The sequence below is a fragment of the Mauremys reevesii genome, linkage group 10 (genome assembly GCF_016161935.1).
Source record: "Mauremys reevesii isolate NIE-2019 linkage group 10, ASM1616193v1, whole genome shotgun sequence".
NCBI classification, from domain to species: Eukaryota; Metazoa; Chordata; order Testudines; family Geoemydidae; genus Mauremys; species Mauremys reevesii.
The window spans coordinates 62,348,982-62,372,255 of record NC_052632.1 but is presented as its reverse complement, the minus strand read 5'-3'; the positions used below and the strand labels follow the sequence as shown (position 1 = coordinate 62,372,255).

Below are 23,274 nucleotides of genomic sequence, written 5' to 3'. Positions count from 1 at the left end.
GAGGGAACTTTGGATACCCATGTGCAAACTGATCTAATGGCACAACAGGACAAAGTTTTGTTTGAAGAAGCAACCATTTAAATTGTTTCTCTAAACAACTAGTTCTAAAAATACACAAGAGAAGAGGCTTTCTTCAATTCAGTCTTATACACAACAGAATAGCTACTGTTAGAATCAATCTGAGAACTATGTAACAGTGACCACAATATACCATAGTTAAGTTCAACTTCTTAAGGGGAAATAAGATTCCAGATATTGATACAGTAACTCTAAACGTTAGAAAGGGAGATTTCAATATGGAGAGGGCTAGTCAAAGGTACTAAAGTAAAATTATTGGACTATCTTGTGCTTTTCTTAAGTCAAATCCATACCACATCTAAGACGGTATGTACACTACTAAGCAAAAAAGAGACAGCCACACAAGAAATATATAATTAAAAGGTAAGATTGAAAAAGTTATTCAAGAAAAATAGATCTTTCAACTTTTGAAAATCAAATCCTAATGAAGCTAATAAACAGGAATACAAGTTACAGCAGGCCATACGGTAACTCAGAGGGAAGTTAGGAAGTATAAAATAGATTCTGAAGAGTAAACAGCTAACACTATAAAATAAACAAGGAATTATTTAAACACATCAGAAGCCAAGAGCCTGCAAAAGAATCAGTGCATCTGCTGGGTCAGCAGGGGTTAAAATTAAGGAAGATAAGGACCTAGCTGCAAAGCTAAATGTTATGGGTTGTTTTGTTTTGTGCCGGTCTTCACCACAGATGATGTTAGGGAATTACCTACCCAGAACTCCTCTTTGTTGGTTAATAAGGAGGACCTGGAACAAACTGATCCAGATTTTATGTATCCAAGAGTTGTGAAGGAGTTCATCTGTGAAATGACTGAGTTGTTAGCAAAGATATGTCATTAAAAACAACTTTTATGCCACAGGAGTGGTAAAGTAGTAAGTGTTGTGCTGTATTTTAAAAGGTCTCTGAGAGCGTTACCAGGGAATTGCGGAGCAATAAATCTTACATCTTTACCTAATCAACTAGTTAAAATGATGATAAAAAAAATTTCACAAGGAACACAATATTATGGTAAGATAGGGTCTAACCAGTATGGTTTCTGCAAAGGAAAATCATGCCTCACTAATCTGATAGAATTCTTTTAATGTGTCAATGTAGTATATAAAATAGAAACTACTGATAATGTAGACTTTCAAAAAGTATTTGACAAGGTCTCTCACAAGAGACTACTATATAGGTATGAGGTGACAAGCAAAGTATTGCAAGATAAAAACTGAAAACTGAACAGATGCAGAGAACACCCTCAGTGTAGCTAAAGCTCTGTCATTTTACCTGATCAGGCTGAAGTCATTCAGGAGCAATCCTAGGCTACTTCTTGTGTTGAAGACAGAATGAGGGATCAAGCAATGCCTACCCAAATACTGTTTTAATGGGTGCTTACTTGTATTAAATCTTGCTATTAGTTAGCAAGATTAGATCCACCCATGCAGTTTAAAGTCCACTTCACCAGGGAGTCAAGCAGCTTCTGCAGCTTCCCAGGAAAGCATACCAATCTCTGAAAACTGCAGGGCAGCTTCGCTGTGATCCGTCCACACTTCTACACAGTATTATTCCCTAGCCACAGTATTAGGAGCCAATGTCTGGTTTGGCAGAAATTCAAATAAATTGAGCATCCATCTCCAACTTACAAAATCATTGCTTTTAAGTCATTAGAAGTGGAATACATGCAAACAATCACTCAAAAGAAAATGACTTGTGGGCTGTTAGGTTGTTGAAGCAAGCTCCCCATCCCAGGGTGGGATGTGCTGCATCCATGAAGAGATACGAACACCAATTTTGGGAGAATTAGCTTTCATGTATGTGTTGTCTGAACTTGACAGGTAATTTATTACCAACCAACATTATAGTGTTCTCAGTCTGAGATAAGCATATGGAAGAACATATTACTGAAACCATAAGGCCTATCACCAGGGAAGAATACTATTGTTGGTTGGAATTATCTTGATGTTTGAGAATGGCAGACTTGCCTCTGGAAGGAAAGCCTTTCTTGCTTGAGAATCTAAAAATCACCCAGATAAAAGACTCTCTGTATAAGAAGGTAAGATGTGTTTCAATTTATTCTGAGTCCAACTTTCTCAAAAACTAAACATATGTAAGGACTTCTGTAAGGCCTTTGTGAGCCAGTCATACAAATAGGGGTAAACCTAAATAGTCTGACACCTCCAACGCATGCTAAATTCATTGCTGGATTTGACCATTGTTCTGGCGGGTTGTAAAAGTCCTTTTAATGCTGGTAGAATAATCTTGGAATTAGAAGGGGCTCCTAGAATATCAAAGTCAGAATGAGCAATAACATCAGTTTCTGTGGAAGTAATCTTTTCATTTAAGTAGAAGCCCATCTAGATACCATCTCATGAAATTTTATGGCATATTCAGACAGAGAGGGAGGATGTTGCAGCAATTCCACTGTCATCTGGTGATGTCTGGTCACCAGGCGTTAGATCAATGTCCTGAAATTCCACATCCCATAGATGGTTATTCGGATAAAATGTCTGGGACAATCAAAGGATAGCATTCTAGAGCACCGGATCTGGTGAATGGGGCTTCCCCTGAGGTCTTGGAGGGAATGACTCCTCTATAAAGGCTATTCTCAACCTCCATATAGTATCTCAAAGAAAGCTAGTAGACCCATCCAGACCAAGGAGGAAACTGCAAGACACCAGAAACAGGTTCTCTGTCATAGAACCTGCCATGATATAGGCATAGTCTGTGTCTGTTTGGACTATGTGGAGCATTGGTCTAAGGTCTGCTCTGAAACTGTTTTTTGTCAGGTGACTGGAACTGAGGTGGTAGAATAACTTGCCTGTCCCTATCTGACTAATCAGACCTCAGATCAGATGCAGCTGATAGTGGTGAAAGGTCTTGGCAACCTTAAAACTGAAAACGGGGAAGTAAACTTCCCTTGTGAGTCCATAGAGATTTAGGACAGGGAAATTGGAGAAATTTGAATATGCTATACAATCTTTTATCTCTCCCCACTTCACATTCCCCACGGGAGAAGCTACTGTCTTTCTTTTATCACTTATATCTTTCCCTTTTGGAGATACTTGAACTACACTATCTTCTGGATCAGTTACTATAGGCTGAACAAGCAGTGAACTTGTGCTACTGCTCCTACTGTTAGTTGGCACTGGAGTGGAGAAGCTATAGGATCCTAAGAAACGTAAAAAAATAAAAAAACTTTGAACAAAACAATATAATTAATCCTAGCTAGCTAACTATGACTAAAACTAGCTAATGATGCTGTCTTGCTTGAAGAGGTGGTTCTGGAGAGGTTCTAATCTAGTCTATCCACAACCCTGGCTAGAATGAACTGAAGTTTCCTGAGTGCCATGCTTTTATATAGGCACATCCTCAGAATGCTCAAGAACAGTGAGGGAAAAGGCAGGAGAGCACTCCAACAGGCACTGCTAGAAAATATTCCACCACTCAAGATGCACCAAGGGTGCAACCCAAGAGTGGGAATATGTAGAGGCCAAAGAACAGCAAATTATTGCAACAACATGATCTTTCAAGTTGCTGTGTTAGAATTTTGCCATCTTTTAAAATACCTGTAGGTATATATGAAAACTTTTGTTTAATATTGAAAGAATCAAACTTATTGGGTTTTTAAAATATTGTGAGTAACCTACATAACATGATTTAAACTGTACAAGAAAAAAATATGTTGCTTGTAGTTTATTATTAAATTTAAATTAATCCAGATATTGACTATATCTTTATATACTTGCTGTAATGGACACACTACAAATATCACCAAATTCATTTCAATATGCATATGTACATAAACAGAAAACCAACTGCCACCACACTGCCTTTGTAATTAATAATTTTCTAAACTAATATTCTAGAACCATCACTAACCTAAGTAATGGGTCACCTACCTCTTTGTGGCATTATCAAATGTCTGTCTGTACGAGTAATAACTACCATTGTACCGCACCTAAAGGCAAGTGAAGCCTCTTTAATACTAGAAGATACAATCAGGTGAAGTACTTATACAGCACTGGAAAACATTTATTTGAAACACTTTAATCAACTTCCCCAGAAGCTTAATTCTTGCCCCAAATGGGTGACAATGAAACAATTTCCTGGTGTTCCTTTACAATGCAGCATCTCTAAAAAGATCATGGTCCAGCTGATTGTCTCAGGTGACGGTAGTAATAATACAGGAACTATAGTGTTTAAATATCATCCCATTGTATACAGAGACTTTCATCCTTACAAGCATTTTTCAGAGGCTTCAGAATAATTTTTGTACTCTATGAGTACAAAAGTACAAGAACTAAAACCTTCTGAAAGCTTGTGCACCATTTAGTGAAGGAAATGGAACACAAAAAACCCACCACCTTCCACAAAAATACAAAAAGGGTGAGCAAAACACCACAAAACTCATGACATGAGAAATCGAACATCTCATGATCATCATCACAATTCACAGTTACCAAGTAGAAACTTTTATTCCTTTATGTCCCAAGTACATCCTACATGAAAGGAATGGGAGGGGAAGGATTGAGAAGGAAAATAACTAAACTAAACACAGAACTGAAATCAGTTTTATAAACAGAATTCTCAGTGTCAAGTTATTAGAAACAACTTACAAAATGCATAGAACAATGCTCAGAATATAAATAACTGATAGTTGGCATGATAGATAAGAAACGGAACTGAGTGAATACAGTCTGTGGTACAATTCATTCCTTGGCTCTGAGTTGTTTACAAGTAAAAATACAATATTTCGAACTGAAACAACCGTGTAACAGTTATTGAGGTAACTTATGAGTCTTCCAGAGAAATTAAAGTAATTGATTGTATATCACAAAACGGTCCATAACGTCCACATACATCTTTTGATTGTATAGAAAAGTAGTACTTCTTGGAGGCTGTAAATTGTGATAAAGAACAAGCCATTGGTAGGGGCAAAGCCTTTATTTCTCCTATTTTCTTCCAGTGTGGTGCAGTACTGTTATTGGAGTGTTCATGGTATATGAACAAGTGATAGCTCGCTACGGGAGCGCACTTGGGATCAATCTCAGTAACAGTCCATGAGAGTGCAATACCTTTTGGATTTTGCACCTGAGCCAGTTTTAGTTCAGGCTTCTGAGGTGGCACAGTGTCTCTGAATCCATCCTTGAGTTCTGGGTATGGAGGTATTCTTGGTAGTGGAGGAAGATGTGGAAACTGTTCAAGAACCTAGGGAGCATTTAAAAAAAAAAAAAGGTGAATAACTTAGCATTACTGTAATATTTCTGTAATATGAACAAATCAACCAGTGTGCGCTAACTTTTGATTCAGATTGTTTCCATTTTAGGAAACAGTTTCAAAAGTGTTAAGGAGCTCATTGTATCAGCTTTACCAAACAAGTTTTTTGTATTGTGGTAAATAATGCTGCATTAGTCTCATTTTAGGTATTCATTAGTTCAGTAGTTCTTAGAATGACTATGGATAAGAATACTAAATTCAAAACAAACAATAGTATTTTGTTAAATTGTTTTGTTTTCTGGTATGTCATGCTGCAATGCTTTATTTACTGAATTTATGTTACTTTACCACTTTTAAAAAAAAAATCCTTCCAAAGACTCCCTCTAAACTAGCCGTATTTTACAATCTCTAAGAGGTCAACAGACCAGAACGGTCACAGGAAATGATCTATTGCTGCTACATAAATGCTTACGTTTTGCTAACTGATTTTATTTTCCATAAATCCAATACTCTCCCACCGCCCTCCGCAAAAAGCAGAAGACACTACTAACAAACACTGTGTTAAGATTATTTTTGGTTGTCCCAAAATGAGTGCTGTAGAGGTCAACATTATATCTAATTGAATTGTGACTATGCAAATCTATCCAGTGTTCTGTTATCGCACTCTGATGAATTTTCCAAAAAATACCTAGAGATTCAGCCAGACAGCAGCACACCCACAGGACAGAAAGGTTTTAAAAAAGTAAACTTTACCAATATGAATAATACTATAGGTATCTTGATGAAGTTTAATTATTATTAGGGAATTTTGACAGCCAGATCAGATTGTTCTGTAGACTCATAGACTTTAAGGTCAGAAGGGACCATTATGATCATCCAGTCTGACCTCCTGCACAATGCAGGCCACAGAATCTCACCCACCCACTCCTGTAACAAACCCCTAACCTATGTCTGAGTTATTGAAGTCCTCAAATTGTGGTTTGAAGATATCATACAATCTAAAACGCTGAAAGAAAGAGCTTATGTTCCCATCTCACTGGCAATTACCAGGGCAGAAAGCTTGCACTCTATGTAGGTCTTCAAAAAAAAAAAAAAAAAGTTAAACTGACCAATCTTTAAAAACTGCTGCTTAGATTCGATCTCAGAAGAAATCCAAGTGCAGCTGTGAAGAGAGTCTGTCATAGCTATTTTAGAAAAGTCATTCTGGTTTCATAGCCTTTTGAACATCCAGAAGAACAGAATAATAAAAAGCAGGACTGACAACAGTGGTTCCACCCTCCTCACAGTACTATAGTTAGTTAAAAGAATCCCAAACCACAGAACTGCCTTTTCTGCCTGTACATTTTCCTTTTTGATAGTCAGTTACCCCTGAGGATATACAGTAGACAGTTCTGTATATCTATTAACAAAATATTTTAGGATGAGAACAATTCACTGCTCCTGGAAGCATCTGTATTATTCCACTAAAGATTTATAATCCTGACAGGTCACAAGATAGATCATAAAATCCTGTTACCACATTTGGTTTTATGCTTTTAGCACAAGACATGCAAAAATTTCTTGGGTGGATAGAAACAGATTTCTCTCTCACCCGGATGTTCCCTGGCATTAGTCAATCCCTTCCCTCCTACCATCAAGCTCTTCCAAGAATCACATTACCCCTTTTTCTTCCCCACGGTGCTTCCTTAGAAGGATCCTGGCCAATCTCTTTGAGGTGAAAAAGACAGAAAAATGATTGGAGTCTCCCCTTCACCATGTGCTGGCACCTTCTGCCGATACCACTCTCCCATGGCTCCCAGTTCTAACCCAACGGAAAGCTCTGCAAGTCATACAAGTCACTTTCTCAAAACCAGGGACATCATTTCAGAAAAATTCGAGGGAACAAAGCTGTGTCAGCATATACAATACTATATGTGACAATTGTGACACTGCACTCCATATTCTTCATAGTGATATTATGATAGGATTACGATGTATTTTATGCAAAATAAGTCATGGGAGGTGTCATTGGAAAAGTTATGATTTGCTGAATACGATTATCCTATTTGTATGCACGTATCATTTTTGTATCTGAAGTTATGAATATTGACTATGTATCTGTATTTCAAATGTAGCTACACCTGGGTAACGTCCACTAGACAAGATGCTTTCAGTCAAGACAGTGGGTGGGGAAGGATCTATTCAGGGCAATGGGCCATTAGGAAAAAACAATAGGCCTTAGGAGAAGCTTATCTCCCACCTGGGGAGCTTTCCTGAAAACGCTACAGACAGCCTCCAAGTAATGGCTGCTATGACTCTACAACAGTGGTTCCCAAACAGGGGTTTGTGAACCTGGGGGTTCGCGAAATGTTACAGGGAGTTCTCAGGAAAAAAATTCCCTAATGGCAGACAGAGCTATCCCTAGGGACCGTGGGCAGCACAGGGCCAGCAGCCCGGAGCGCCTGGACTTCCAAGAGCTAAGCAGATCAAAGGAAGCATGTCTATGACACTGAGGAGATATAAACTTCAAGACTCCTTATAAGAAATGGAAAGGGAGGTGGATATTTTTTGCTGTTTTTTAAATTAAATAGGCAGCCAGTATAGTTTTTAAAATTATGAAGAACAAGTTGAAGCTTTGTTGTAACATGCATTGTTTGCCTGGACTGCTCAAGACCTGAATGCTTGTGTAGGAGGAACTCTTTGAGTTGACTTCTTAAATGCCTTCATGCTGTTTCACATCTGATACTCCTTGATGAAACATAGGAGCCTTGTCTTATAACAGGCTTGTTCAAAGTGATACAAGCTACAAAAGTCAGATCTTGGAAGAGTGTTGCCATTTTCATAATATAATAAAAATACTGTATTGCTAAATAATAGTGTGTAATAAGCATGTCATAAAAACAAATTTTATATTTCTAAGATCATTGCTTTTATAATTTATACTCAGGTAAAGGAGAAAATCCCTGGAAATATTCATTTTTAGGAGGGGGTTCACGAGACTTGTCATTTTAGTGAAAGGGGTTCACAGGCTGTTAAAGTTTGGGAACCACTGATCTACAAGGACATGTGATTAGACCACATGTCTCTGGACTCCATCTTGGGATGTCAGTATTTTTCCACAGACTAGTCTGGGAACCAAGCTTTGGGAACAAAGGGTTCCTGCCATATGCAAAAGCTATATAAGGCGGGGAGTGACATCATCTGGTGTTTTTCACTCCCTACTCAAGAAGACTCCTAAAAACACCTGTGGAACAAAGTCTGAACTGAGGGAAGTGCTGGACCCAGGCTAAAGGGATTTCTAGCCTGTGAATGAAACACCTGGGGATTCCAAGTTGTAAAACAGGTGCAGCTTTCCCCGTAAGAATCTGCAGCCTGCTTGTATCATCTTAGGGTGAGAATCTGCTAGTCATATCCAATATATTAAGCTTAGTTTGCATTTTTTGTTTATTTGCTCAGTAATCTGCTTTGATCTGTTTGCTATCACTTAAAATCTATCTTTTGCAGATAATCAACTAGTTTTTGCTCTATCTAAACCAGTGAGTTGAAGTGAACTGTGTGGGAATCATAGCTCAGGGGAAAAAGCTGTACCCCAGTTCCAGGTGGCACCCTGGATGGAACCCATCCCATTTATTATATAATAGTCTAAAAAATCAGGGAGGAGACATAAAGAGAGCTATAATGGAGCATATAGACATATAAAAAGCTGGGTGGGAGGGGAGAAGAGGCAACTGCCACCGCTGTCCCATAACAAATGATGCTCCTGTCCAAGAAGGGAGAGCTCCATCCAGAGTTATATTTTCAGTCTCAGTGCTCAGAAGACATCCTCAAACTCTTCAACAGAACTGAACTAATATTATTTGTTTCAAGATCACTATATATATCAGAATATGCATAAACACAAAAAAAGACAGTACCCGTCCTGAAGAGCCTGTACTCTACAGAGCCAGGCTTCCTTTCATCCATAATGTGATGCTGCAGTTAGGGAGAGGCTCCAGCCTCTCACTTGTCATGCTTCTTGTCCAGCTGCTGTGTGGGTTGCCTATAGATATTAGATAGCTGTGTGTCTCAGCAGTGGATGGATGGGTGGGAGGCAGATGCTCAAATGTTATTAGGAGGTAAGAAGAAACAGATGTCCCTTGCTGATGACATTTTGATTTGTCTTTACAAAACTGAAGGTGCTGTGTAGTGTACCCTTTATAATGGCCTGCCCAGGGCTGGTATGCGGCAGTATGATATACCAGCTCCTCTCCCAAGTTTTTTATATATAATTTAAGAGACAAGTTAGCGGTTATGGTTGAAGAGAACCTTGAAAACGAGAAGCAACCAAAACAGAGACACCTATCTGTGTCTGGAATAACAGCTCCAAGAAATGTGAGGTGACCCATACATCTCAGTGGGATGTTAACTCACATGCCCAATCATGATTCTTTAAAGTAAGCATGCCATTGCTCATTAAGGCATGCAAGACAGAAGAATCGGGTGGGAGTACAGGCTGCAGATCTGCACTATCCACAGTGAATGATCTCTCTTTGTGGTACCATGAGTGGGTGATGTTCTAGAGATGCCATTGGTTTTTTGGTTTGTTTGTTTGTTTTTTGGTCCCCATTCAAAGAGGAACTAAGCACAAGAAGCATCGCAGAACCCAGCAGGGCACTTGAGCCCCACCATGGCTAAGCCAAGCCAAAGCAGCTTAGTAGAACCCAATGGAATATTCAAATACTTCCATATATGGACCCCAGAAACCACACATGATCATGTTTTGAACATTTGCACAATCGACTGTGAGCAGTGCCTCATTCTGGCAACTCACATGAGTGGAATTTATTTGTGGGTGGAATAGTAATAAAACATTCACATTTAGATACTTGACCGTTAAATTACTGCTCCCTCATGCTAGCACTCATTTTTAGACACTGGAGAAGGACAGAATACAGAAAGTCTTGGACCCCCGATGGGTGAAATTTTCAACCCCCTTTTCACTCACTCAATTTCAGAACGGTTCCCCACCCCCCCCAACTGAAATTTTCCTTGCTGGTCTTTGCCACACGATAGATATTCCACTGCAACATTTTCTACAATAATTTTTAGAAAAGGTCATTTTAGCATGTAGCAATGCCTATTTGATTGATGTTCTTCCTTCAATATTGCTTCTTCTAATAGTTAGATTTTTGTTAGAATCCCCACCATTTTAGGAGCCATTATTGTAGTAAAAGTATTTCATGGTCACTGAAGACTTTACTACTCTTTTTATAATACAATACTACCTCCTTGTGGCTCAAAGGAGTAAACTTACCCTTTGCGAAGGAATCTAGTTTAAAACAAAAAGTAATGATAGCGTCTTTCACCAAAAATGTCCTTTAAAAGTCTGTTTTAATTCCCATTAAGTTGTATATAAGAGATTCATGAAGAGCTAGTCAGTTGGAATTTGTAAACACTCCAAATTTAAAAAATAAAAATTGTAAAAAGATTAATAAAGAAAAAATTACCTGATGTGAGGCTTGTGCTGGTGGCTCAAGGTGATTTGATTTGGAGCTTGCTGCCTTTGAATTACTTTTGTTTGACACAGAATTTTGGTCTTCTTTTAACTTACCTGTAAACAAAATGCAAGTTTTAAATACTGTAATTTTCCAAATATTGAAAGTGAACTGGGTTAAAAACCTTATTTCACAGATTTGTGGTTTACATACTGAGGATTTCTCAGGGATTGTGCAAGGTTCTAGACCGGGGTAGGCAACCTATGGCATGTGTATCGAAGGTGGCACACGAGCTGATTTTCAGTGGCACTCACACTGCCTGGGTCCTGGCCACCGGTCCGGGGGGCTCTGCATTTTAATTTAATTTTAAATGAATCTTCTTAAACATTTTAAAAACTTTATTTACTTTACATATAACAATAGTTTAGTTAGAAAGAGACCTAAAAATGTTTAAAATGTATTATTGGCACGCGAAACTTTAAATTATAGTGAATAAATGAAGACTCAGCACACCACTTCTGAAAGGTTGCTGACCCCTATTCTAGATCGAGGACTGTGGAGAATGAAATCTCCATTTATCTACAAAATACACAAGCAGTAGCGTGTAAACTTGTTCACACTGTTAAAGTGCTTCAGCTGAATGTATACGGGCTATCAGTAAGTGAGAGTAAGGGGGATAGTTCAGTCTTCATTTCATTTAATTGTCCAACTTGATATTTTCATCTTGATCAAAACAGAAGTAGATAAGTTAATGGAGGATAGGTGTATCAATGGCTGTTAGCCAAGATGGTCATGGATGCAACCCCATGCTCTGGGTATCCCTTAACCTCTGATTGCTAGAAATTGGGAGGGAACGACAGGGACGGATCACTTGATAAATCCACCTGTTCTGTTCATTTCTTCTGAAGTATCTGGCACTGGCCACTGTCGGAAGACAAGATAGTGGGCTAGATGGACCATTGTTCCGATCCAGTATAGCCACTCTTATGCTCTTACTTCCTATTCACACTGGATGCAGACCACCAACTCAGTTAATAGAGTTTTAGCTGAACATCTCTAACTAAAATCTTACATTAAATACAACATCTTCATCCATTCCAAAATGATCTCTCACTTTCACATATTTTACAAACTACTACACAAATACCCACCACTAAAATGCAACATTATCTTGGTGGGATGCAAGAGCCTTTTAACGGCACAGGAACGTTAACATGGCAGTTTAGAAGATGAATATGAGAAGGAAAAAGAAACCAGTTAGCTGCAGGAAGAATTTAGGAAGTAGTAACTTATTTGTTCCAACTAGAATTTTTTCCAGGATACTGCCTAACATCCATTCCATTGCAAAAAAGCAGCATGTGATCTTAAATTATTACAAAGATTCTGATCCAGTTTTAAAATTCATACAAAACACAGAATCAACAGCAGCACAGTGCTTTTTAACTCCAGGATAGAGCATTAGTTCTGTACACACGGAGATGGAAGAAGGCAACCTACCAAGCCAGCCACTAATACTATTTCCTGCAGCACCCTGAGTTCTCCCATTCAGGTCTTGACCTAGAACAAATACTGCTTAGTTTACAAAAATTAATGAGATTACAAATCACCCCAAGGCAATATATCGTCAAGTAACAACTTTTACTGAAACCAAACTACTGGAGTTCAAATCCTGAAGTTGGACAATTATAGATGATTTGTAGCAAAGAGAATGTTATTTACCAGCAACTAAAGTTCTCTAAAACATATGACCCATGGAAGTCCATATTATGTCTCCCTTATCCTTTGTTACCACACTTCCTCTTCACCTAAACATAAAACACTCTGCACCTAATTGGGGTCTTCTCATTGCAGGAGAAGTGGCAGGCAAATAGCCAGCTCATTCTGTGGTGGGGAACAAGTCTTCACCCACAGATGGATGAGGAACAGGAGTCTCTCCTCATTATGGGGAATATTTAAGAAGGCAAATCAGGCTGTACTGTGACTTAGCGAAACACCAGTTAATGACTGGCATCTGCTTGCATCATTGAAGATAGGGACTAGGAACAGTTGCAGTAACAGGGTCTTATATCGTTACAGTTGGGACACTGGATCCATGGGTGAATAAGCATACATCCCTTAAAAAAACAAACTACTTTAGAACTGTTCTTGGATTGCAAGATACTCTACTACAGTGGAGATATGCAGAAGCAGTTCCCTTCAAGAGAAAGATTTTTCTTTTACGGAATAGGTCCCAATCTCACAACTCCACAAGATTATTTCTTTTAGGGTTAAAATAAATTACTAAATCAAATCATTCATACTTACACCTATTACATTTTAAGTTCTCATTTTCAGTATCTCTATAAAGAAAATTATTTTTTCCTTCACCTTTATCAAAATTGTGCTTTTCTTCTGTTAGATCAATCACTGCAGATTTTGTTTTTTCTTCAGCCAACTGTAAAAACAATGTCAATTCCAATTAAATTTTTCTACAATGGCTTAATTAGAAATGTGTATAAATACTTCTGTTAAAATTTATGAACCGTCAGGATGCAAACTTACTTGTAAATTAAACTACCAGAAATCCTCATTTTTATATAAAACTTCTTGTAGATGTGAAAAACAGAAATAAGTACAGTGTATAAATGTCAGTATCTGTAAGAACTCAGACATTAAAAAATATACTTGATAGATCACAGTAGATCAGTCAACAGTACGAGGACAAAAACTATAAAAGATGGATTTTATAAACATTAATGCATCTCAATAGTAATTATACAGGTCTTGGCTCTCTAAGAGCAAATCTACACATACAGTTTTCACTGGTTTCCTTCTAGGTAGATATACTTTAGGATAAGCTTTCAGATAGCCTGCCAATGCACAAGAGTGACAGTAAACTTCTTATTTCTAGGGTTGTCTGAAATAAAACCTTTTTTCCCTCTTGCTAAGGGAAGATGTAGAATTGTTTATTTTATGAAATATAGTAATTCAATTGTAAACTTAAGGAATCATTTAATGTAACTAAACAAGTGTTTGTATAGTGGTTTTATATAGATTTTAAACAATGAGGTCTTATATACACTATCTTCCCTTCCCCCCACTAATTCCTGCAGTTGTTCCCACTGGTGCAGTTCCACCATTGGTAGAAGTGTAGTGGGAAGAGAGCAGTTTTTCCACCACCATCTTGTCTAAATATTCCTGAGCAGGCTTATACTACATGGTAGTAGGAATGCCAGGTGCCCCATATATACGAATATTTGCAGTTTTGCTACCGCCAGTGAAGTCCCACTTTTCATTAACCAAAGCAGGGATTTTTAATTTTGGGGCGGGGGGGAGGGGACGGCACGTCAGGGAGCTTTGTGTGTAACTGACCATTAAACTGATTAAGAACAATCTGGACACAGACCATTTAAAAAAATGGATACAATTTGAACATGTTTTGTTGCTAAAGTCTAACCACAAGCGTTGCCTGCTTAAATTATATATATAAATTGGTTTATATAAAAATATTCTCTGATTTGAACTAAATAAGAAATGTGGTTCTGAAGAGCATTTTCAAACTATGTTACGTGAAAGACTGGGTGCAACATTTAATCTACATTTTGAAAAGTCAATGTTAAATGAAAAGCTTCAGTGATAAACTCACCCTAAAGTACTTCTCTACACAGTGGGGAAATGCACTTTAAGGAGGCGTGATTTCTAAAGTGCACTAATGTACTGATCATGAATTGATCCACATAGACCTGCTAGTGCACACTAAAGGTTCCCTAGTGTGCTTTAATGTGTTTCAAATGGCACTATGTTAAAGAGCATTAGGAAAGCTTTAGTGTGCAACAGCAGAATCTACACTGACCAATTAATGCGTACCACGTTAATGCACTTTAGAAATCACACACATATAATGCACTTTGCCACACCAGATAGAAAAGCTCTTAGTGTGTTGTAAGTAAATGAATACCAGATAAACGTATTAACCATTTGAACAGAAGTGTACAAATGACATGATTCAACCATACTAGTGTAAGAAAAAAATTCCAGGAAAAAATGGTTAAGGTGAAGTTAAGGTTGAGACTATATCTCAGTAATGTAAGAGTTACAGTACTTATGTTAATGTTTTTGAAGACTAAGTCCACAAGTCTGCTTTACACTTTAGAGACCACTCTTGTTGACCTTATCTTGGCAAATTATATGGTTTCCTAGCCCAAATTTTGCCTGCAAGATGAGAGACTTCTGTTGGGTCACCAGTCCCATAGGAACACAGCCTTCTGACAAAGTGTTTGGGATTGACCTTCACCTTGCTTATCAAAAGGGAACAAAACATGAAAATATTTAATACTTGTTACATAGCCTTGGAAGGATTAGATTTTTATCGGTAAATGTCAATTTCATCGTGTACACACAAAAAGATGAAAAAATATTTCCATTGATGATGATCAAAATTTATAGACAGGAAAAGAAAAATGCTGCTTGAAAATTTAGTATAGTTTGATTTAAAAAGATATTTACTTTGTATATGTTGACATGTGATGTTGACAATTTATGTTTTAATGGTGGTAAAGCTTTAACTTTTTGAATATCAGCATCTACTATTATTAAATTGTCAAATCCCCTCAATAAAAATTAAAAATAAAAAAAAGCTTTAAAAATAAACATCATCTGTCAGCATTGTAAACAGCATCTAATTCTGCCAAGTACACAGGAAGAGAGAAGGGTCTGCTTCCCCGATCTTTTCCTTCCTCAGCAGATCTCCTAGGAATTTCAAGAGTAGATATTCCATCGTGTGTGTGTGTGTGTGTGTGTGCGTGCGCGCGCGCGCAAGGTCCTTAGAAGAAAGCAAAGAGATGAGGGACATATTTTCCGTGCGTTCTATAATCCAGTCGATGTTAAGGGTTATCTTTTTTAAGAATGCCAAAAGTGACTGCTACAGTTTTATGTAGGGAATACTTTCTGCTTTTAAAAGGCGACTTGTACATAATTATTTTAATTGGAATTGCACTTTATTTTGTTTCCTTCTGAGTACGAAGATGGCCTAAAAAAGTTCTTATTTTTTCCACATTAGAAATATGCCTTGTCTTCCCTGATTTTGCTTAGAGATCTCACAGTATGCTTATGGTGAGCTCTTACTTGAGGGATGGCGGTGCTGAATTTTTCAAAAGTTATCCTTTACCTAAATTATTATTCACTGAAGTTGAATAGGTGTTTACAAAAAAACAAAAAGTTTTGAAACAGAGAGAAAAAAATCCCTTCTTCCTTTCATATGCTGAACTTCTCTATCTCTTGTGATCTCATCATTTCACCAGTTCTCCAGGCATTAGAGTCTTCCGGGGTAGACAAGAACTACAGAGAAGTAGAAGGCAGCACAAACTCAATATTGTTTTCATTGCAGTTCACCTTTAAAATGTGAAAATGAGGTAACAGCAATGTACACAACAGTCCCTCCTTCTACAAGGTGACAAAGAGGAACCAGAATGTGCTGTATCTGCACAGAATGGTAAATGGCCTGAAGTAACAAGCATCACCACAACCACATTTGAAAAACAAAACAAAAACAAAAAACAGGCTTTGTTTCATTATCTTATGTACAAACGATTAAATTTAACTTTAAGTTTTAGCAGACGAGCATGAGAAAAACTCTTAACCTACCTTGTTTTTGGACTGAGCTTTAGTGGAAATTTCTGCTTGTGTAGAAACTAATTTTTTTTGAATATCTGAAACAATTTTCACAAAAGATTAAAACAATTCAACTTTCAGTTAATACACCTGGTTGATGCAGGATACAAGAATGTCCATGTAATAAGTGGAATACCAGAAAATTACCAAATAGACTTGTAGGCATGCATGCAGTAATCAGCCATAAGTGAATGACACAGGGTCTCACTGAGAATGCCCAATATTACCCTCTCTATCCCAATGCAATAGTCTGGCAATCAAGTCAGACAGCCAAGGTTTCTTCTAGAGGGGCCCCTGAAGTCCAAAGACACCTCTGTAAAACTAGGGAGAAGCCTCTACAGCTGCGTATTTAGGAATGCTCACAGACAGTGGGCCAGCACAGATGCTAAACTCTTGTTTGACTGGATAGTGCCCTTAAAAAGTGCTAATTGCTAGTGAGAAAAAATTTCAAGAATGGTTAGTGAGATAGGTAAAGCAAATGGAAGTTTTAATCATAACTGATGGGTTGCTCTTACTCTTCTTAAACAGCAACCAAGGAAAATTGTATTTTGATATAATTAAAAAGAGAAAAAGCATTACTTGTAGGCTACTATGGTAGTTTAATCATATTCATCAAATCTGTTTTGATTAGGATGTATACATGCCAAGGTTAGTTTTGGATACCTGAATTGTTTGCAGTTGTTACTGTTGTTGAATTTCTGCTTTCCACAGAAATCAGTATAACTTCATCAGAGCTGATAAACAAAACAAAAAATTTATTCACCAAAATCAAAACTTTAGAGATGCATGAAAACAGGCCCCCCTCTCCTCAAATGTAAGCTACCAAGAACTAGCTACAGCACATTTAAAAGCCAAGAAGCTCAGATGGTTGATTTAACAAGAAATCAATTGTATTTTTCTGAACAAAATAAAACAAATGCATTTTATAGCACCATGGCTAGCTTTAAACTCCAAAATAATAGAATATGAATCATTCAAATAAAGAGCTCTCCAAATACCAGGACTCAGTATCTGATTAGGCAGACACTTTTTAAAATCCCTTCAGCTTTGCATTACAATGTACTGATCTGACCATTATTGTATCTCCATCACATAACAGCAGAAGGTAAAATACTTCAAAAATGTTCATGTTCTAAGATCCCATTTTCAAAAAACAACCCTGGTTGTTTCATCTTAGAAAACTAAGATTGGGAAGTCTATCGATTTCTTTATGGCAACAATCGCCCTAAACAAACCCACAATAGAATAAATGTGCACATGCACAGAGGTGTGGGTATCTGAAATTTGCTTATCAATTAGAAATTTCTATGTACACTTTGAACCTATAACCCTCAAGCCCCCCACATTAAAAAACAAACAAAAAAATCAAACACCTTATTATCCCAAGGTCCTGACCTATGACATATATTAAATATCCACTGTCTCAAATCCCAGAGTCCTTTGAATCCCCATTCTAGAATTCCCTTTGCTGTTTTAGCCAGGCATGAAAATGCTGTAATACGTTATTTATATCCATTTTTCATTTTGCCATAAAGCTGAAGTAGGAAAACAAAGCTAAATATAACGTCACATGTAAAAAATAAAAGCATAATTTATACATTCATACTGAAAATTTCATGAGCTGCACATTTCCGTGTGTTTTGAATTCCTGGAGGATTACTATCAACCTAAAAAAAAAAGTCCCACTTGTCTGAAAATGTTAGAACAAAAAGTATTTAAGATTACTATAACTGAAGGAATATGGAGAAAAACGTTTGTTTTTAAGGGGTTTACAACTAATAAAGTCAGGTTTACTGCTTTCCTTATATCATCAATTAGTTCCCTGTGTTCTTTGTGTTAATCTTTTATGTGGCACCAGAGGAAAGATACAGAGTTTTAAAAATAAAAATAGGATTGTAAAAGCACAAAGATCAATATGGGAACTCAGGAACATGTATAGTACCTAAAATTACTATTCATGTTTTTTTCAAATTTACTACGTTTCATGTTGACAGTGATGTCTGAACACTGGACACCAACAATATCATAAGTAGTTTTATGAAGTTCATATTAAGATCGATATTCACTATGAAACATTTCTTATATTACTACTTGGATGCAGATTATCTGTTTAATATTAAAAACAGTAAACAAAATATTACAAGAATATATTAATTCAATTTCATTTACCTGGTATTTTCAACTCCTGTGACTGGATCAATACAGAACAATCTCTGGGTCTTCCCCTCCTGCCTGGGAAAGGCATGCAGGATTGACCATCAATCAATCTGTAGCATGCTAAAGCCCTCTAAATTCTCTCTTGGAGATCAGTGGTTTGTTTCCCCCACCCAAAGTAAAGATAGTCACATTTTTTCCTTATCTCCTTAAATTATACAAACTTCCCTCCAGGAATCAAAATCCACTGGGGAGGGTGTGGGGGATTCTGTGCTGTACTGACCCAGTCATGGAAAGCAAATTAGCACGTAAGTGGAATTAAGGTTTGCAGTTTATAACCCCATTTATTATAGCACAAGCTTTGTGATCTGAAAAGCAATACCCCAGCTAGCACCCTGAGTGAGAAGGAAAAGAAAGACTAAGTAGTGAAGAACGAGGAAGCCTCAGGAATGCGGGAGAACTCCATTTCCCTTCACTCCCTTTGAAAGATGTCTAAGTACTGCTCCAATTACTTTGCAATTAAACGCTGCCTCAGCTGACAATTGAGCATTCAGATGGTGACACTTTCTAAAAGGTACGGAGAGAACACCACGATTCCTTTGCAAAATCATCCAATGAGTCTTCCCCTCTGTGCCTAGAAGACAGAACTGTTCTACTGTAATGGCATGATTTTATATAGCAAGGGACTCTGTATGCCCTGATGCAGGATTTATTTCATTTGCCAGAGACAAAATTTTGAAACATTTTAGATTGTTCAAACATGATGAAAAAGAGACTACTTTCCTGATGTTAACATCTCTAATTAACATGGTGCTTACAATTATGGCAGAAGCCAACAATCCATCTATAGTAGGGCTCCCAACTTTGGTAACAGTAAGACCTGAACAGGTGATAGCAACGATGGCATATTTTTAAAATGGCTACCAATGGAGACAGGTCCAAAAGGTTAATGGTATAGAGGGCCAATGATAACCTGCTAGGAATATGAAGGGGAGAAAAAATAATAATAAAAAAAGACTGCCCTAAGAATTCTAGTGGGGATGCTCTCACTATTTCCACCAATCTATGAAAGGCATTAAAGGCTCATGTTTGTTCCGCCATTAAAGGCTACAAGAGTCAGATATCAACAACTTTCTCGTGGAAGACATAGAAGGTAAATAAAATCTTAATTTAACACTTCTCTAAATCCCTGGTAGAAAGCTAGCAGAAACAGTCTGGCTGCACTTAGTTTGAGGGAGTTTATAAATAGTCCTTCTCTTCAGAATGCAGCCCCAACACTTACAGGCTGTAAACACAGCGCCCATCCATCCATTCAGACTTACACCAACTATTAAAAGATTATAAAGCTGAAAGTTACCACTATGATCATCTACTCAGACCTCCTGTGTAACAAAGGATATAGGACTTCCCTGCATTAATTCCTATTTGAACTAGAGCATATCTTGATTTGAAAATTGCCATTGATGCAGACTCCACCACAACCCTTGGTAAATTTTTGCAATCTGTTAATTACACTTACTGTTAAAAATCTGCATCTTATTTCCAATCTGAATTTGTTAAGCTTCAACTTGCAGCCATTACATTATGTTAGAACATTGTCTGCTAGATCACAGAGCCCATTATCAAATTTTTGTTCCCTGGGTAAACTTTTAAACTTGAAGTCAACCCTTAATGTTCTCAGTGATAACTTAAATAGATTGTGCTATGTGCATATTTCACTATAAAGCATGTTTTCCAATTCTTTCATCATTCTCGTGGCTCTTCTCTAATTTACCAACATCTTTCCTGAATCGATGACACCAGAGCTGAAAAAATATTCCACCAGCAGCTGCACCAGTATCAAATACAGAGGTAATATAGTCTCTGTACTCCTACTTGAGATTCTCCTGTTCATACATCCAAAGATCACATTAGCCCTTTTAGCCACTGCATTGTAGTGGGAGCATACATTCAGCTGATTATCCACCATGACCCAATTTATCACTTTGTGTCCCCCGGATTATAAAAGCTGCCAGCATAAAACTACTCTATCCCCAAAAAGGGAAGTTAGAGGTTGTTGATTACTCTGCATTACAGAGATACATTAGGTGGGGAAAAAAGTTCACTGTAGAAGTTCTTAGCATATAGGCCAAATTTCCTAAAGCTTTGCGCAAACTGTAATAAATGGAACAATTGAAGAGTATTAGCAGTTAAATCTTATACTGCTTGTAGAGTGAAAATCTAGCTAAGAGCACGATACATTTTCATAACCTATTTTTATGGCTGCTTAAAGGTATTTTTAACTGCATGTCTAGTTGTTGGATAAATGTCACTGGGCATAAAAAGCTATGAAATTGTAACCAAAACCAAAAAAAGGAGTATAAAGGGAAATAGACCATCTCACAGGTGCATAGGAGATGCTGACATTATTCTCCAACTGGATAATCCAAGTGTGTTTCAAACTGCAAACGGCAAAATGAAATGATTGATTGAGAAGTATTATGCCGTTAAACACAAACTATTATCTTTGTTAAGTTTGCCAAAATATAATAATATAATATAATTGTTTAAGTATGTCAAGGTGAAAAATTTAGGTGTATTAGTTTATGATTTACTCTAGCCTGCTGACCACAAAATAGATATTTGATGGTGACTGGATAGTGCGAGGTGAATGTCTAACCTCAACTCGTAGAAAGAAGTATATATTAAAAAAACCCAACAACATGAAACGATGACCAATTCAGAACTGTGCAAGCTACAGGCCTGGACCGGTAAGCGTATTAATCTGTTTCTGCTGATTAATCTTACGCACCTAATCTTTGATTATTAAAAACTGATTGAGCTTGGCTAGTTCATGTGTCACTGATTAATAATCTGAACTGAACCCATTCGGTAAGCGGCAACTTTGAAGCAATCTTTGTATTGCTTCAGAGGGCTAAGAAGCCGACTACATTTCCAGGGTAAAGTACATACAAGAATTAATCGTGTGTTATGGTAACTTCATTATTCAAGTTTTGACGGATTATGTTAATGCAATAATATAATCAATTGTTGATTCCGTTCCATATTACTGGAAATTTGTTAACCAAATTCCAATTATGATTTTGATTTGATAACTAAGGTTTAAACAACAGTTAAGATTTGTAATAGTTTTAGTTAGAAGTTTGTCTTTCGTAATGTCTTAAAATCCATAAAAATCACACCTAATTTTAGGAGATAAACCAGTTGTCTGATCACTTTGTGGCAGCCAGCTTCAAGTCTGCGGACGTGCAAACTCTTTCTATGTTTATTTGGACCAACAGATGACCCCCAAAAAAGTATTTTCTTGGCTTTCCAGTCCTAAGAACAAAGGTAACCCTTTAGTATCCAAATTATTTAGTATAATCTCAAACCAAGCCAATATGACATCCGTTATTCCCAGTCCTCATGATAACCCTTCTTCCTAAGTCAGGTGAAGACACTATAATGAGACAGACTTTGTTCTTCTCTGAGAGCCCAAGGGTGACAAGAAAGCTAAAGAGGACATGAACAAGGCTTAGCCCTCATACAGGGGTTTCCTAGGAAGGGCTTTACGGAGTACCGCAAATAAGCCTCTAAATGCCGTAAAAGTATAATTATGAGGAGACTCACAGGGAGCTTCTCTCTGGCTTTAGCAAATCTTCAAAAATCAATCCACATCCTACTTGTCCATGTTTTGATGAAGTACTGGCTTCAGGAAGCAAGGGATGGGCTATTCAGGAGAATCTGCCCCAGCGTCCAAACACCTCTGTCCTCTTATGCCTGAGCTATTTCCAATCATGTGCCACAGTGTTTCAAACTGCAGCGCTATGGCATAGGATATACAGCAAGAGCGAAGAAGGCTCACAGTACACAGAAAATGTGTCCTCTGTACTGGAAACACAGTACTCTGTGGCCTGGTCTACACTACGCGTTTAAACCGGTTTTGGAGCGTTAAACCGATTTAACGCCACACCCGTCCACACTAAGAGGCCCTTTATATCGATATAAAGGGCTCTTTAAACCGGTTTCTGTACTCCTCCCTAACGAGAGGAGTAGCGCTAATATCGGTATTACCATATCGGATTAGGGTTAGTGTGGCCGCAAATCGACGGTATTGGCCTCCGGGTGGTATCCCACAGTGCACCACTGACCACTCTGGAGAGCAATCTGAACTCGGATGCAGTGGCCAGGTAGACAGGAAAAGCCCCGCGAAATTTTGAATATCATTTCCTGTTTGCCCAGCATGGAGCTCCGATCAGAATGGGTGGCGATGCAGTCCGAAATCAAAATCCAAAAAGAGCTCCAGCATGGACCGTACGGATGTGATCGCTGTACGGGCAGGCAAATCTGTTCTATCAGAGCTCCGTTACAGAAGACGAAAGTCCAAAGCATTTTTAAAAAAATCTCCAGACAGACGCCATAGCAGGGACTCAGCACGCTGCTGCGTGACAAGCATAACGGAAAGCCAAAGAATCAAATGGACGCTCATGGAGGGAGGGAGGGAGGGGGGACTGAGAACTCAAGCTATCCCACAGTTCCTGCAGTCTCCGAAAAGCATTTACATTCTTGGCTGAGCTCCCAATACCAGTAGGGTCAAACACATTGTCCGTGGTGGTTCAGGGCATAGCTCATCAATTTACGCCCACCCCCTACCCCCAGAAGGAAAAGGGAAAAAAATTGTCTCAACTCTTTTAAATGTCACCCTATATGTACTGAATGCTGCCGGTAGATGCGATGCTGCGGCACTATACTGTAGCATCCT

General features: G+C 37.8%; 1 protein-coding gene across 5 annotated transcripts in view; it reads right to left on the bottom strand.

The window, feature by feature from the left end:
• Nucleotides 1-3,738: 3,738 nt before the first annotated feature.
• Nucleotides 3,739-23,274, bottom strand: part of ATF7IP2 (activating transcription factor 7 interacting protein 2) — a 64,387-nt gene continuing 44,851 nt past the window's right edge. For 2 of the 5 annotated variants that reach the window (XM_039491852.1, XM_039491853.1), the window contains exons 7-13: nucleotides 18,549-18,611; nucleotides 17,043-17,113; nucleotides 16,353-16,417; nucleotides 13,098-13,164; nucleotides 12,228-12,287; nucleotides 10,743-10,846; nucleotides 3,739-5,268 (exon numbers count right to left, since the gene is read on the bottom strand). In XM_039491852.1, the coding sequence (XP_039347786.1) occupies nucleotides 4,852-5,268; nucleotides 10,743-10,846; nucleotides 12,228-12,287; nucleotides 13,098-13,164; nucleotides 16,353-16,417; nucleotides 17,043-17,113; nucleotides 18,549-18,611 (847 nt within the window). In that variant the 3' untranslated portion in view covers nucleotides 3,739-4,851. The remainder of the gene's footprint in view (nucleotides 5,269-10,742; nucleotides 10,847-12,227; nucleotides 12,288-13,097; nucleotides 13,165-16,352; nucleotides 16,418-17,042; nucleotides 17,114-18,548; nucleotides 18,612-23,274) is intronic. The other 3 variants (XM_039491854.1, XM_039491855.1, XM_039491856.1) reach the window with 3 other exon arrangements.